Source organism: Syngnathus typhle, linkage group LG13 (genome assembly GCF_033458585.1).
Source record: "Syngnathus typhle isolate RoL2023-S1 ecotype Sweden linkage group LG13, RoL_Styp_1.0, whole genome shotgun sequence".
Taxonomy (NCBI): domain Eukaryota; kingdom Metazoa; phylum Chordata; class Actinopteri; order Syngnathiformes; family Syngnathidae; genus Syngnathus; species Syngnathus typhle.
Window position 1 is genome coordinate 9,956,100 of NC_083750.1, and position 15,589 is coordinate 9,971,688.

The 15,589-nt window shown below is 44.8% G+C and overlaps 1 protein-coding gene across 1 annotated transcript; it reads left to right on the plus strand.

The window, feature by feature from the left end:
- The first annotated feature begins 586 nt into the window (after nt 1-586).
- rb1cc1 (RB1-inducible coiled-coil 1) lies at nt 587-10,242 on the plus strand. The gene is made up of 23 exons (XM_061295375.1): nt 587-925; nt 1,858-1,981; nt 2,055-2,181; nt 2,380-2,550; nt 2,779-2,981; nt 3,143-3,548; nt 3,641-3,811; nt 3,942-4,126; nt 4,202-4,388; nt 4,478-4,559; nt 4,630-4,694; nt 4,781-4,884; nt 4,967-5,093; nt 5,243-7,125; nt 7,236-7,404; nt 7,495-7,603; nt 7,670-7,913; nt 8,008-8,059; nt 8,238-8,285; nt 8,450-8,508; nt 8,614-8,741; nt 8,837-8,907; nt 9,368-10,242. The coding sequence occupies exons 2-23, from the start codon at nt 1,911-1,913 to the stop codon at nt 9,443-9,445; spliced, it is 4,740 nt and encodes a 1,579-aa protein (XP_061151359.1). The 5' UTR covers nt 587-925; nt 1,858-1,910; the 3' UTR covers nt 9,446-10,242.
- The last annotated feature ends 5,347 nt before the right edge of the window (nt 10,243-15,589 follow it).

Consider the following 15,589-nt stretch of genomic DNA (forward strand, 5'->3'; position numbering starts at 1 on the left):
AGCTGGTGCCACCTCGCCGCTTTGTGTGGCGGGCTCCATCTAGTGTGGAAACTGAGAAGTGCTCAAGCCGTAGTTTGGACACCCCTATTCTACACCATTAACTTTCTCATAATTATTTTATTTTATTACTCGCACACATTTGTCCTGCTACTACTTCTATATTTTTCGAAATTGCATTTTCTAATTTCATTATAAAACTAGTACCGAATCTGTTTATAATTATTCATGTGACGTCAATGCAGGCCACTTTAACCACACCGCTCCTCGTGTTACAGCAAAGCACGTATCTGATAAAGAAAAAAAAATCGGATGTTTTGTCTATTGGACATTGTTTATATACATTAATTTATAAAGAATTAATAGTATCTCTACAAAAACAAACACCTTTTGCTCTTTGGTGAAATAGAAAATTGAATCAAATCTAGACGACATTTGATCACCAGTTCAACGGATTTTATTTTTACTTTTCTTGAACATTATTTGATTGTACATAAATATTCACCTTTTATTCTCACTCATTTATGAAAGCTTATCAAAGTGATGTGCAATCCTCCCGAATAAGCAAAGAGCCAATCGTTTACGAACCGCCCACAGGAGATGACAACAACAAAACAGAGCGAGCGAGGCTGTTAGCCTAGTTAGCTCTTCGGTATAAACAACGGTTAAACCCAGTGGCTGATTGTTACATCACCCAGGGTTGGATATTAGAACCATTAAACCTCTTTTTAAAACGACAATGCTGCTCACGATCACTAGTCCTCGCTCACAATGACTGTCATCAACAGCCGCGCCTTCAAGCTAGTGGTGCTAAGTTAGCTCTATGTTTGCCAAAGTAACGCGACTGAGCTCGCTTGCTAGCTTGTTAGCTAGCCCACTCGCCTTAGCTAAGGTGGAGACCAACAGCGGGAGATGCGGATAAAGTGAGGTAAGACATTCCGTTTTGGGTCATTAATTCTATCGTGGAATGTCACATACATACAAATACACACATATAACTGGTAATGTCCTCTTGTTTTATTGTTTAACATCAGTTTTAATTTGGCTAATGGCTACTTAGCGCCGTTAGCAGGGGTATAATTACATTCTGGCTATCCAATGGCACTCTTCAGTTGTGGAAAAGAACAGGAGTTAACTGAAGGAGAATTGACATATCCACAAAGGCAGGCTTTTTACGCACACGGACAAAAAGGGGGAAATACATGACAATCCGTTGTCCCTTATCTGACCCCCTTCAACTGAAGGGCCTCGAGATTAATGACTGGTGATTTGTCTTCTTTTTAGTATTCTTAACCCACAAATGTGACCGAAAGTTGAAGGTGAGTCGTGCGTAATTGTGCCCGTCATCAGCGAATTATTGGGTAAATGAATTTCTTCAGTTTACAATGGTACTCGCCTTTAATCTGGGGGAAAAATGCCCCAGAAACATTATTACCTGTTGTGTAAACACAACCTTTTGTGGCGTTTAAATAATATTTCGCATAAAAAATGCAATTGGTGTTTTTGTAGCATAATGATCCCGACTTCTATCCCAGTTGCTTTTATCACTCCCAAAAATAATAGATGAGTCCCAAGATTTTTAACATGCAGTTGTTTCTTAATATGAAGGGATTGCCAATAAAGCTGACTTTGACTTTTAATGAAGTGAGCTTAAAAGCACTTCAAACATGTAAGAGCGTGTAGTTCATAGACATAAAGGCATTTCAAAGGCCAATCCTCTTTATGGATCTCAACGTTGAGGAAAGCGGGTTGCATGCAGCTGAGAATTGATGTTGTGGCTAAATGATTCCCTTTCTTTATGACATAGAGAACTGTCAACTAAGAGGATGTGTTTCATTTGTGTGCTTTTGTTCTTTGCAGGGTGGCTTTGAAAGACTAAATGAACAAGTGCAGAGACCAGCGGCCGATTCAACATGAAGTTGTATGTGTTCCAGGTTAACAATGGCAGCACGCTGACATTTGACACCGATCTCGCTGTCCAAACGTGAGCAAAACGGCCACTGAGCAGCCGAAAGCGCTAGTCTTCCAGCCATTTTTGACAATGTTTTCTTTCCCAGTGTACTGGAGCTTAAACATGCCATCCAGGCGAAATATAAGATTTCAATTCAACATCAAGTCCTTGTTGTCAATGGAGGGGAATGTATGGCTGCGGAGCGACGTGTCTGCAGCTACAGTGCTGGCACTGTAAGTCGATTTTCATTTTATTTTTCGCACCAGCTGTTGAGACAAGACTGCTTTGATCCAACCTGCAGTAAAATTCTAAAATCCTCAATCTTTGTCCTAATGTGTTCAAATTACGTTGCAATAAAAGGCTGCACTTCCCGAGTACCGGTACAGTAATAACATTGTTTTGACTCCCAATTTGTTGCCGTTTGCCTCCAGGAAACCAATCCCATATTCCTGTTCAACAAGGAGATGATCTTGTCCGACCGGGATCCAACCATTCCCAAAACCGCCTTCTCCATTGAGAGTGAGATTCAGGTGAAGGTGGAAGAGTCGCTGCTGATGCCAGCTGTCTTTCACACCGTTGCCTCTCGAACACAACTCGCTCTGGTAATTGACCGTGGAGTACATCCGGAACTACCGTTTTTTTCCATGTATAATGCGCCCCCATGTATAATACGCACCCTAAAAATGGCATGTCAATGCTGGAAAAAAGCCTGTACCCATGTATAATACAACGGGATTCTAGACATCACTTTTTTTTTTTTTAATGGAAACGGTGCTGTATCTTTGACATGCCATTTGTGAGTGACGTGATGTGTTCTGCTTCCCGCGCAGGAAATGTTTGAAGTTGCCAACAAGCTTAGCTCGTTCTGTGAACGTTTGGTTCATGACGAACACCTCCAGCACCAAGGCTGGGCCGCCATCATGGCCAACCTGGACGATTGCACGCTGTCCTACCAGAAGCTACTCGTGAAATTTGACACGGCCTACTCCACCTACCAACACAATCTGGAAGAAATTAAGTTTAAACTGACAAAGTAAGTGTCACCACTGGGGAAGTAGTACGCACAATCAAGCACCGAATTTCTGTACTGTATATTTATATCTGTAGTACTGTATATTTAATTAACTGTGTTGGGTTTCCTGTCATACAAGTGTAAAAAGAAGTTAACTGCTGGATCTTAAAACAACTTGACAGGCTGGGAACAGCGGTCTCCGTGATGGCCAGGATACCTCTGCTGGAATGTTTGACGAGACACAGTCATCGAGAGCACACAAAGAAGTCCGCCTCCACCCCGGAGAAAGATTCCGACGAGACGGAAGGAGAAAAATCCACCGAGTCGGTACTATGTGCCCAAGATGCACAGCGGGGCCTCAAGCTACGAGGTTCAACCGAGACGTCCAAAAGCGAAGGTGCTGCTGAGAGAGACCCACGTCAAATGAGGGACAGCGGAATGCTTCGAGCCGCGCTGCCGGACGAAGACATCCCCATGTCTGACGACATGCCCCAAATCAATGTCACACTGCTGGACTGGATCAACGTGCAGGATCGACCTAACGACGTCGAGACTGTCGTTAGGAAATGCTTCGAATCCATTAACAGGGTGAGCCGGTGTTTTTTATTGAGGGGGAGGGGGGCATCACAAATGTGCGGTGGCTTGAAAAAAGAAACACTTGGCATTCTTCTTCCCGACAGCTTGACCCGCGGCTCCTTCAACCTTTCCTAGCAGACTGTCGCGACACCATCACCAAATTGGATAATCAAAACATGAAAGCGATCAAGGGGCTGGAGGACCGCTTATACGCGCTCGACCAGATGATTGCGAGCTGCAAGAAGCTGGTCAATGAACAAAAGGAACTTGCTCAGGTGTGTCGAGTGGATTAATGACAATAAGCGTCAACTTCGAAATAGCACAATGGTTGATGTTGTTTTTTTTTTTTTTAATAATCAGCTGGCCAGTCAGATATGTATAAATGCTCCTCTGGATCTCTTACAGGGATTTTTAGCCAATCAGAAGCGGGCTGAAAACCTGAAGGACACATCGGTTCTGCCCGACTTGTGTCTGAGTCACACCAACCAGCTGATGATCATGTTGAACAACCACAGGAAGCTGCTGGACATCAAAAAGAAGTGCACCACTGCCAAACAGGAGCTCGCAAACAACCTTCAAGTCCGACTCAAGTAAATGCCCCTCGTGCTTTCCGTTCGCTCCGTGCTTGTTTTTTTTACGACCCGTCGTCTTAACCTTTGCAACAGATGGTGCTGCTACGTGATGCTCCACGCGGACCAGGATGGCGAGAAGCTTCAAGCTCTGCTGCGACTCCTCACTGAGCTCCTAGAACGGGTGCGCGTGGTCGAGGCCCTCAGCACGGTGCCGCAGATGTACTGCTTGGCGGTGGTGGAAGTCGTCCGGAGGAAAATGTTTATGCGACACTACAGAGAGGTCCCTAATAATGTTCACCGCATTCTTTTGCTGCCTTGGCTGTGATTAGAAAAATTGCCAATGCCCTTTTTTTTTTTTTTCTTCCCCAGTGGGCCTATGCACTTGTGAAAGACGGCAAACAACTGTATGAGGCAGAGAAGTTCAAAAGGGAGAACTTTGGGAAACTCTTCAGTAAGGGTCATCTGTTACTCGTTGACCTCACAATCCATCGACATCATTACCTTGCTTTTGTTTTTTTCAGGAAAGTCTTTCCTGAGAAACCGCTTGTTCCGAGGGTTCGACGCGTGGCCTCCGACATCGTTTTGCGTAAGGCTTTATGTTTCTTGAACGAGAGCATTTCAAGCTGGAAATCTGAATGGGTTTTGCTCACTCTGCTCTCGATTTCTTCACAGACACGAAAACCGCGACGATTCGATGACGAACTCCCCGACGTCTCCCTCGATGACTTGCAGTACTTGAAATTGTGCTGTCCTGTGGAGGTGCAGCCTTTCCTCATGTAAGCATTTATTTACCAGTTCACCTTGTTGTGAAAATACCATCGTATAGGTTCAATTCATTTCAATCGGTTGTCTCGGTAGGGTCCCGACAATGTGCGACTTTGATCCCTTGAAAGAGCACACGGAGAAGCTCCATAAGCTGGTCCAAGCGACGCAGAGTTTGGACGACATGTCTGAAACCATCACGAACATGCTGAGCGAACAAAGGGTAACTTGTTCAGATTTCAAAGTGGCATTATTCAGCGTGGGGATTTGTAAAACCTTCACATATCATCAAAAGATCCCAAATGTTATTTTTGAAGTGCCGCAACTAATCGCTTTGATCAGATTTGTCGTCACTGTGTTTTGCCGTTGAAGGGGTCATGTAGCCAGAGCACACACAGCGGGTCAACCGCTTTAACGCCTCAGTCGGCAGCGAGCCCGCGTGGCCAGGCCACAACCTTCAACGCTCCCGCCTCTCTCAGCCTGCAAGGAGCCAGCTCGCATCCGCTCCACGTTACCGCCCCTTCCGAGGACCTTTCTCCGGACAGCATCGACGCGCAGACCTTTGACTTTGAGACCATCGGCCATCCCAACATGGATGCCGTCATGCAGCCCGGGTCCCTCGACCTGGATTCCCTGGCAGAGAGCCCCGAGTCGGACTTTATGTCCGCCGTCAATGAATTTGTGATCGAGGGCAACCTAACCTCCCCGAACCCCATCAGTGACCCGACCAGCCCCGAAATGATGGTGGAGTCTTTGTATTCATCCGTCATCAACGCCATTGACAACAAGCGCATCCAGGACACCACAACCCTGGAGAGGGAGAACTCGAGAATCGCCGAGCTCCATCGAGCCATCAACAGCTACCGATCGGCCGCCGAGGAGTCCCACTCCAACCTGAGGTGCGTGAAGGACGACCTGTGTCGGCTGCGAAGTCAGATCTCGAAAGAGCAAAACGACTTTGGCTTCGCCCTGAGGAGTGTGAGCTCAGAGGTCCGCGACACGGTGGACAACATCTGCCAGGCGCTTGAGCTGGAGCTGAAAGAGCAGCATCGGAGCGAGATGATGGCCGTTCGGCAGGGGTATGAGAAGCAGGTCCGCTCGCTAACTGAGGACAACCGAGTCAACCAGAATATCGTGCGAGATGTCCAGCGAGCCATGCTGGACCTCGAGAGGCTGATGGAGCGCAAGGAAACAGAACTCACCCAGCTGGAGGGCGACAAGGCGCTTTGGCTCCAAACAGAGAGCGACCTGAGAGAGAAGATCAACACGTCGGAGCAGCTGCTGAGCGACCGAGAAGGCGAGTTACAGAAACTCTTGGCTTGTAGGGACTCTCTGCAAAGTCAGCTGGAGAATTTGCATTTCCAGATCGAACTTGGCCAGCAGAAGATTAGGCAGGAACTGGAGGCTGAGGCACAGGCGCACTTGACGGAGCTTGAGGACAGATTGAAGGCGGAACACACGGCAGAGCTGGGTGACCTCACCAAGGAGCATCAGGAGGCTTTGGATCAGGTTGCTGCTGACACCATGGCCAAGCTAAAGGAAGCAACAGAACAGCATGACAGTGCCCTCAAAGAGAAGGACCTTCAAATAAAAGATCTCGAGGCTCGCAATGCTGAGCTTGCAGAGCTGCGTTGCAAAGTGGAGATGGAGTTGGCCCTCAAAGAGACAGAAATCCAGGAGGCGAGGCTCCTACTAGAGCAGACCAAGATGCAGCAGGCTGAGGCGGTGAGTTCCCAGGTAGCGGCCCAGACGCAAGTACTCAACGACGAGCTCGCAAAGATTAAACAAGAACTCCAGGTGAAAAATGAGGAGTACAAGTTGGACCGAGCCCAGGTGAAGAGCCTCTTGAAGATTGAGAAGGACCACTGCATCTCGGAGCTGGTGGAGAGACACGAGAAGGAGATGGCTCTGTTGCGAAGCGAATTCTCGGCCCTGCAGCAGCAGGCTCAGGATGCTGACAGGAGCCACACAGACCGAGTGAAGAACCTCAAGCAAGAGTTGGACCAGCAGGTGTCTGCTGCCAATGAAGAAAAGGAACTGCAGTTTAGGAATTTCCAAGAACTGGAGCGAGACTTGAGAACCGCGAGCAGTAATTTGCAGGCTGAAAACCAGCTTTTACGTAAAAGGCTCGAGGATGAAGCCTCCGACGAAGCGTTGAAAGTGTTGCAGCTTCAAAATGAGGAGATGCAAAAGAGGCTGACCGACCGGATTCGACAGCTTGAGGATGAGCTTCACAACAGGCCGTCGTTAGCAAGGTTAATCAACGTTTTGACACATTCACCACAATGGCATTTTCTACTTCGCCAACTTTGTCGCCGATCGCAAGTGCGTTGGCAATCTAAAAATTGCGCCTTCCGCTTTTCAGCGACGCCGGGCTACCCTTGTGCGCCGAGAGCCGCGCAGACGCTCCTCTCTCCCTGGACTCGGCTCTGCAGCAGGAGAGGACCTCCCTGCACACCCAGCTGGAGCTCCTGGAGAGAAGGAAAAACGAGGAGATCCAGAACCTCAAGACCTCCCTGATAGCCGAACAACAGGTTTGTACTTGCGCTATTCTTACCATGACTTGGGTTGCTCTGCTTATATGACAAAGAACATTTACTGTATGACATTGTGTCATTCATAAGACAAACTTCAACACTGTTCTGACTCGCGAGAGGCTGAAGAAGGAGCAAATCATCAACGAGCTCACCGAAAAGCTGCAGAGCGTCACCCAGCAGCAGGAGAAGGACAAAGGTGAGCGCTTCCCGCGTTCTCCCGTGAAAAGCAACGGACGACCAACTTGGTTGTTTGCGCTCGTAGCTCTGATAGAAACGCTCTCTGAGGACCGAGCCAGCGTGATGCAGGAGAAGAAGCACCTGGAAGAGGAGCTGAACCGGTTGCGCGGCACCGCCCTGGCCTCCTCGGCCATCTTTGTCGCGCACGACGTCAGCGGGGCGTGCTCGTCCGTGGTCGTGGCCGACGGGGACAGACTAGCCTCGGTGGCCACCTTAAGGGACGACGGGGACGTCGACTCGGCTGTGGAGGCCAGCATGGTGACAGTCCAGTAAGCATCTCATCGAGACACAAATCAAAAGAAATCGGAAAGAATCCCGTCACGGATGCCTGCATACCTTGCTTCGACTTGTTTTTGTGTTTAGTGACAACATCTTGATGTCTGAGGAAAAGCAGAGGATACTTCTGCTTGAGAGGGTATTTATTTACACGCACCTAATTAGCGTAGCATTAGCGTCACTTCCACCAAATGGTTCATTTCAGTTAAGTTTGAAAAATAGAAAGAAAATCACTCAAAAGTTGCTCTTCTTTCAACGTGCAATGACAGATTATTTATTTGTGTGGTCTAAGCAATGTCATCAATGATCTCTTTCAGACTTTACACATGAAGGAGGAAGAGAACAAGCGGCTCAGCCAAAGACTGGTCAGTCTGCCTTTGCTGCTATGCTCAAGCTTTTCCGTTAGGTGGCAGTAGCATCAAAGACTCTAAATCCTTTTTGCCTTTAGTTGAACTGAAGCGTTTAAAACACAGCAGATGTACAAAATATAGATAAATATGGATTTGAAATAGCTTTTTCTTCTTTTTAGATGTCTCAAAGCATGTCTTCTGTGTCCTCGCGGCATTCTGAAAAAATTGCCATCAGAGAGTAAGTGAACAAAATAAAAATGTCCCCAAAAGTCGACGCTTTCAACGAAGATGCCGGAATGATGCACTTGATGCCATAATTGTCTTCATGCCGTCTTGTGTTTAGTTTCCAGGTAGGCGATTTGGTTCTCATCATCCTGGATGAAAGACACGACAACTACGTGCTTTTCACTGTCGGCCCGACGCTCTACTTCCTGCACTCGGAGTCACTTACGGCGCTGGACCTCAAACCAGGTTAGAGTCAGGGCTTTGGAAACAGGCCTTACTTTTTTTTCCTTTTTTTAAATAAATGCATGTGTCTAACAAGTGTGCATGTCGTGCTTGTGTAGCCTCGGGGACATCAAGGCGACCGTGGGTGCTCGGAAAGGTGATGGAGAAGGAGTATTGCCAGGCTAAGAAGGTATTTAGCCCTCTTTAAGGTGGAAATTCTATTTTGTTGGCTTTGTTCGGAATCACTCCCTAGCTACTATATCCTGACTTTGCAATTTCCGAGCGCCTATATATTCCACAATGTGGCTTGGAAAGTAGTCTGGAAAATCAAAATCACATGCCGCTTTGTGCCGAGACAGAAAAAAGATTTTCCATTTCCAGGGCATTGTTTAATCAGCCGGGGTGCGAAAAAACCCTTAAATGAAGTCGAGCGACATATCATAAGTGCTCGGTTTGATTTATTTCCATAAAATATACTCATCTTATAATGATACAATGTTTGTTTTATTATTTGTGCAGTATTCATGGCAAAAGGTAGTTCGATACATAAGATAGGCAATAAATAAAATGATGTAATGATTTCAAACACAACCGTGTTTTTTGGCGGAGTGTCAGGCCTCACAAAAATTCTTCCTGTCTTCTCTTACCAGGCCCAGAACAGGTTCAAGGTTCCTCTTGGAACCAAATTCTACAGAGTCAAAGCTGTTCCGTGGAACAGAAGAGTATAGTAACCGTGTCAGAAAATGTAGCCATCAGACCGCACCCTGAAGACATAACATTTCACTTGAAAGTAAAAAAATGTCAGCATCATGCAATTTTTAAGTCCGAAAGCTCCATCTGCTCCAAGTTCTGTTTTGTTTGTATTCATTTCAAGTTAAATTTGGGTTTGTGGACCAAATGCTATTAACATAATAATTAGGGCGTGGCCCTAGACACTGTGGCATCAAGCCACATGACCTGCGTGTAAAAACAGAACAAAATGTAAGCGGCATTAGTTCTCAGCATTATCAGCATTTGTGGAAAATACTGTCATGACTAAAATAATTAAAGAAAGAAATATATACATTACATTTATTATGATTCTAAATGTGTATGGAGGAATGTTCATGGCATGCATATTGATATGTTTTCTTTGATTTGAGTGTCGTAGTGGCAAAATGTAGTTGTTCCTCACAGCAAAGCAGTCAGGTCCTCTTGTGAATACTGACGTGTATATTATTAACGCTGAGCTGAGTGGGGGGGGGGGGGGGGCAAACAAGTCACCTTTGCAATCCTGAAAATGCACTTTGAGAAAAAAAAATGAAACAGTCAACCAAAAAAAAAAAAAACGGAGCTGCCGTGATTATTATTATTACGTCGATGATCATGCACAAACCTTCTGGTAGAAAATGTAGAAAGGAACCGTGTGTGACCGTGTTTCATGAGGAGACGTCATTGTACATCGGCCATCAGATCTCACGTGTAATAAGAAAAAAGAGTGTATTGCAAAAGAAGAGTTTTGAAACAATAAAGGATGGATCCCAAAGACGCTTTTGCGTGTTTCATGCAGAGAAATCCCAATTTATTGCGTTTTAGATGGAATGCTTGCACTACCTTTAACTTAATTCAGGTTGACTTAATTCAGGAGAAGGAACAAGAACAAAAACATTCTTAAAAATGCTTCTTAAGCTGCTGCACTTGTTTTTCCTTTTACCCAACTGCAGTTCCACATCGTAATATAATAATAGAACATTTACTTAGCGTCATAAAGTGCCTTCAAACTAATTCTTAGTGACTTTGGGGGGGGCATCTATAATAACAAATTGCTTTAATCACACCTTTCCAACACTCGGGGGAATTGGGCGCACGATATAGCCCATCCATTTCATTTGCCTTTTGAGGAAGCGTTGCAGTTGGCACACGGCTGCAGGCAACAGACTTCAATAAGGCTTCAAACAGGGGGGGCCCGGGAACGCCGCGGCCCTCACGGAGACGCGAGCCCACCAACATCACTTTCCCAGTTCACAGCGGGGTGCATCGCAGCTCGCCGCCGAGCGCTCCCTTACCATGTGGGTCTCGGGGTGTTTGAACAATGTTTAGCTCTATTTCCTCCGCTCAGCATAAGCCTCTTGTCACGTTTTGGATGGCTCCTTCCTAAATTGATGGTGTGATTCCTACCATTTTCGGGACAGGCCTGAATGACAAAATATGCAACACAACATTCGATACCGAGGTGGCTGGCAAGCGCCGAGCATGTGCACTGGACAGGCTCTTAGTGTAAATGTTTACAACCCCCTGCTGAGCTCGGTGCCGCCTGGAGTCGCTCTCGTCAGGCTGAATTGGATGCCGTGTTGCCATGTGCGCCCGTTTCCACTGAAACCTTCTCCCCGAAAACACTTGACGACCCCTCCTCGGCGCAGGCCAGCTTTTAATTGGCTAGAGAGGAGAATGGACTGGACACCATAGCGGGCGCCTTTGAGCTTCTGTATTGTTTGTAACCGATTTAAATCGCTTAAAAAAATATCGACAGTAGATAAATAGATACTTTCTTCATGCCGTTAGGGAAAACAAATGGAAATGTAGCACAATGGAAATTGTTAGGAAGATGTGCTTATAATTCAGAACAAAAGTAAACTGTTAAATAGTGAGTGGTGAAAATGGAACATAAAATATGGGGAAAAAAAGAATGAACCAAAATCAAATTTAGAAATGCTCAATTTATTATTCTGTAAAGCATTTAGGGCTGCAAATGAAGATTTTAATCATCGATTCATCTGTCGAGTATTTTGTCACTTAATGAATTCAAAAATGTTCCATTCCTTTATTCAAACAGAACATTCTTAAAAAAAAAAAGTGAAAGTTGACTTATTTGATACAATCAGACAACTTTTACTTTATTGTAAGTTTACGATCTTTTTTCGTACGGTGTTCCGCAGGGTTCAATGCTATGGCCCCTGCTGCTTTCATTGTATTTCCATTTTAAGAAAACACAGTATTTCAAATTAAAGCCTCGATGCCATCATGGCACCAAATGAAGTAAAGCTTCTGCTTTCACAACAAAACATCTAACCTGCCTGGGTTACCGTCATTCTCAGAATGTCTGATACAACTTCAGCCATCTCAATGTCATTTGATCAGATCAGGTCAGGTCTGTTGAATTCAGCTTTAAATGGGCCAATGCAAAGAAACACCACACTGCCTTTTGTCCCCATGTCAACATGCGGGCTGCTGACGCTAAATGAAGATTTAGACGAGCGCACGGCAAATATCAAGACGATGTCGGCGCTGATTCGCAAAGAATGTCAAATCTCGCCCTTTTGTCACGCGCATCATCCGCTGTTTGCAGATAATACACAAGTTTTATTTGATTCCCTGACACTCTGCGAGATAGATGCGGCTGTAAATAAACAAGCATTGTTTGGAAGAGGGGGGGGAAGGGGGGGTAAATACATGCGTGAACTTCAAATGACAGATGAATGAAAAGCCTTCACGTAACATTTTTATATTTTTGAAATCTAAATGAATGCCAGCGTTTGGAAGAAGAAGAGCCAAGGGGAATTAAGGCTGAAAGTGCAAAGCTAGGAGGAAATCGACTTAATGCCGTCACATTTCCGCCCTATTCATTGCCTGAGAGAGAGATTAGGTTACATATCTGCTGTCAAGTGGAGAAGTTCACCTAAACACAATGATGATCAAACAGACATGCTTTAACAGACATGCTTCATAATCTCATCCGCCATTGTGCCTCGACTACAGGTTGAGGAGGAAATCTTAGACAGGGCCAGATTAAATGTGTGATGAAATGTCGACGAAATATGACTGGAAGCCTGCTTGAGTTTTTTTTTTTTTTCCTTTTCCCTTTCTTTCTTTTTCTCCTCAACCCACATAATCGCTATTAGTAACACACGCATCCGCATGCATTTGAAATTTCAACACATTTATCGGTTCGGGATTGGAAATTGTCACCAAGTGATGGCGGCGTTTTATGGCTAATTAGCTGCGTGAAAGGGGAGCTTTTGAGACTCCCTCGCAAAGGAGAAAAGTGCGTAGGTTTGTGTCGTACCCAAAAGGCACATTTGCAGAAAAGTTTGGCGGCGAACGTCGAGTGTGGCTAACGAGATGAAAAGTGGATCCGTCTTTGCGTTTTAAGTCAAGTTTAGATGATGTTTGAGAACTACAGAGAAAAAAATCTCAGAAAAAAAAGTAGCATGAGTAGAAAATTGTCCCCCTAAAAATCTTTTTTTGTATTAGGAAGGCTTTTAATGTTGGGCAAATGTCTTGTTAATATAGCTTTTATGTCTATGATTTGAATCAAAATGAGCAAATCCATAAAAAGAATTAAAAAAAGAAATCTCATATAAATAGCTAAGTGATTGGAATTTTGGCCTTCTTTTAATTTGGTGCTGTATCTGGTAAAACATTCAAGTTACCCCCGCCCCCCCCCCCCCCCCTCTGTTTCAACTTGCCAAATTCTTTCCACATGAAGTTGAATCGCACACGGTTAATCCTTCCAAATATAGACGCAAGTGTGGAAAATAATTATTCAAATAGCTTGTTGCACAAATCACGTTAATGTAGCGCGTGACACCCTTTTTGATTCCCCGCTGCGAAACAAAAGCAAACATTAAAAACGGCCTTGTCTTATATTTGTAATCTGCCGGCTTACGTTGACGAGTATATACGCAAACCGATACAAATAGTTTTGAAGTGTCTGGAAATAGGCGGGTGATTTCCACTGGAGTTTTTTTTTTTTTTTTTTGCAGCTGCAGCGTGGTGTCGAGCAAATGACACAAGCTTTGATGGCTTGTATAGCTTTTTGAGATGAGCCTCTTTATGCCCGCTTGCCGCGCCATTATGGCTTTGTTGGAAAGCTTGTTTACCTGCTGATAACATACACTGGTGGATTCGGGAGCAGCCATCCAAAAATCTGCTGCCAAAGTCACTCAAGTCTCATTGTGCCGCAGCAAGGGGGAAGAATGAAATGTTTACGCGGAGGGGAATGCAAATGCTAAATGTGAAATCAAACTATGGGACCAATAAGGGATCAGAATAACTTTGCCAGGTTTTATTTTTAGCCCCGTCGCAATGCTAGATTTGTGCAACTCTCTCTATCGTTTAGCTTCTGTGCAATTGGCTTTGCCCAGTGGCTGAAAAGACTCTAAAACTGCAAGGTTCTTTGTCTGCCCCAGTAAAACAAAATATCTCCTGGGCCTGCTACAATCTAGGAGGCGTTTTATACCCAATTCGAATTTGATATCTCTTTTCTATCTATTTACATCACTGCTTGCATTTATTAAACTTCTGGAAAAAAAACAAAACAACAATTTGGTGTGTGTGAATCGTGGTAATGTTGAAAATCATTCCCAAGGTGACTGGACATTTTGAATCGAAGGAATTATTTGAATCTGCTGGGTGTGTCATCAGGAAATTTGAGGTGAAAACAAATTGTGGAATAACTTTGAATTGTTGGAATGAGAAAAATAATAGCCCTCGATGCTTACATTTTTGGAATATTTTGAAATCGGAGTGGTGAGACTCGGTTGAAAAATGCGGAGGAAGAAGCATTCTAAAAGTGAGAATAAAATATTTAGTCAAATGATACTGAAACGATTCATCGAGTTTCAAAGTAATGATCTGAATTTGAAAATGGATTAGTTGTTGATTACTTGTTGCACCTCTAATCTCAAATAGCAAATTGATAGATTAACAAATTGTTCTAAGACATCATTTTACGACCAGCGATAGTTCTTTGAAATGACATCAGACCATTGGAAAATAGCCCGCAAATAAAATACTTACATTTTTGCTTTCCATCGGTAAATTCCGGAGCCATCGCGCGGATCATTTAAAAATGCAGTGCGGCGTCGGCCTTCATTTGAAGTGTGAAAATCAAGCAGTTCAAACCAATCGAGAGCCGCCCCGCTTTACCTTCATCTTAAAATTCAGATTGTCACGCACAAGACACGCTACTAGCTACAATCAATCGTATGCTTCCAATTGAGATACAGAGAACGGGATGCGGCTCCATCTGGCGCCAACCTGACGATAAAACGCCATCAAAAAACGGATCAAAAAGCGCCCCGGCTCATTTGTGATACCTCACTCTAATACGCGGGAAAAAAAACCAAAGGGGTCAAGGGATACCCCCTTTGCTTGGCGTCATAAAGGAGCTTGGCCAGACCTTTGTTAGCCGAGCAGGCAGGTCTCCAGGGGGCCAGCAGGACCCCACAGACGGGCGTCGAAGGGGGCCAGGTGACCCTGTCTCCGAGGTTAGCAGGAAACACTAAAGAGGGATGGGCCGCGAGCTGAGGAGCCACCGAGTGCGAGTGTGCAAGGCTGGTGATGGCAGCTGTCAATGGTTTGGAAGGAGAAGCAGACAGATTGTGCGTTCCGTTGGTGCAGCCAGTTCGCCACCTGGCAGGCTTTTCCTTGTTAGAACTTCTTGCTGTTTCTCTGCTCATCACACAAATGTCGTTCCTCTCATCCGAGAAGTTGGATTTGTCGGAGTGTTTAACGCCGATTGCTCACTTGGGCAATTCTTGAGAGCCGGCCGGGTAATGAGAAGAATCGCCGTCGGTTGAGAGCTGTCTGTGACCAAAAAAAAAAAAAGTTTTTTCGGGAGGTTCAGATCAACTAGATTCAGAGATACTGAACATGGTGTGCTTGAATTTGAATGTAGTTTTTTTTTATCTGAAGATTTCTTGACAGTTGCTCAATAAAATAGGCTACTGTATGTTACACTTGCATTTCAATAATTAGATTTTTGTGGAAAATTGAATTCATCTCAGTCGTTAAATTCAAAATGTGAACCTCCCCAATCTTATCGTTTTCTTTGTACATTGTTTACTTCTAAATTAAAGAAAAACATCAGTGGGGAAAAAAAGTTACTTGCA

What these genes read in the sequence shown, in the direction of transcription:
- rb1cc1 (XM_061295375.1), top strand. Translation starts at nt 1,911, where the DNA reads ATGAAGTTGTATGTGTTCCAGGTTAACAATGGCAGCACGCTGACATTT. An exon ending in ACCGATCTCGCTGTCCAAAC is followed by an intron (nt 1,982 to 2,054) that starts GTGAGCAAAACG and finishes TTTCTTTCCCAG; the next exon opens with TGTACTGGAGCTTAAACATG. An exon ending in ATTAAGTTTAAACTGACAAA is followed by an intron (nt 2,982 to 3,142) that starts GTAAGTGTCACC and finishes ACAACTTGACAG; the next exon opens with GCTGGGAACAGCGGTCTCCG.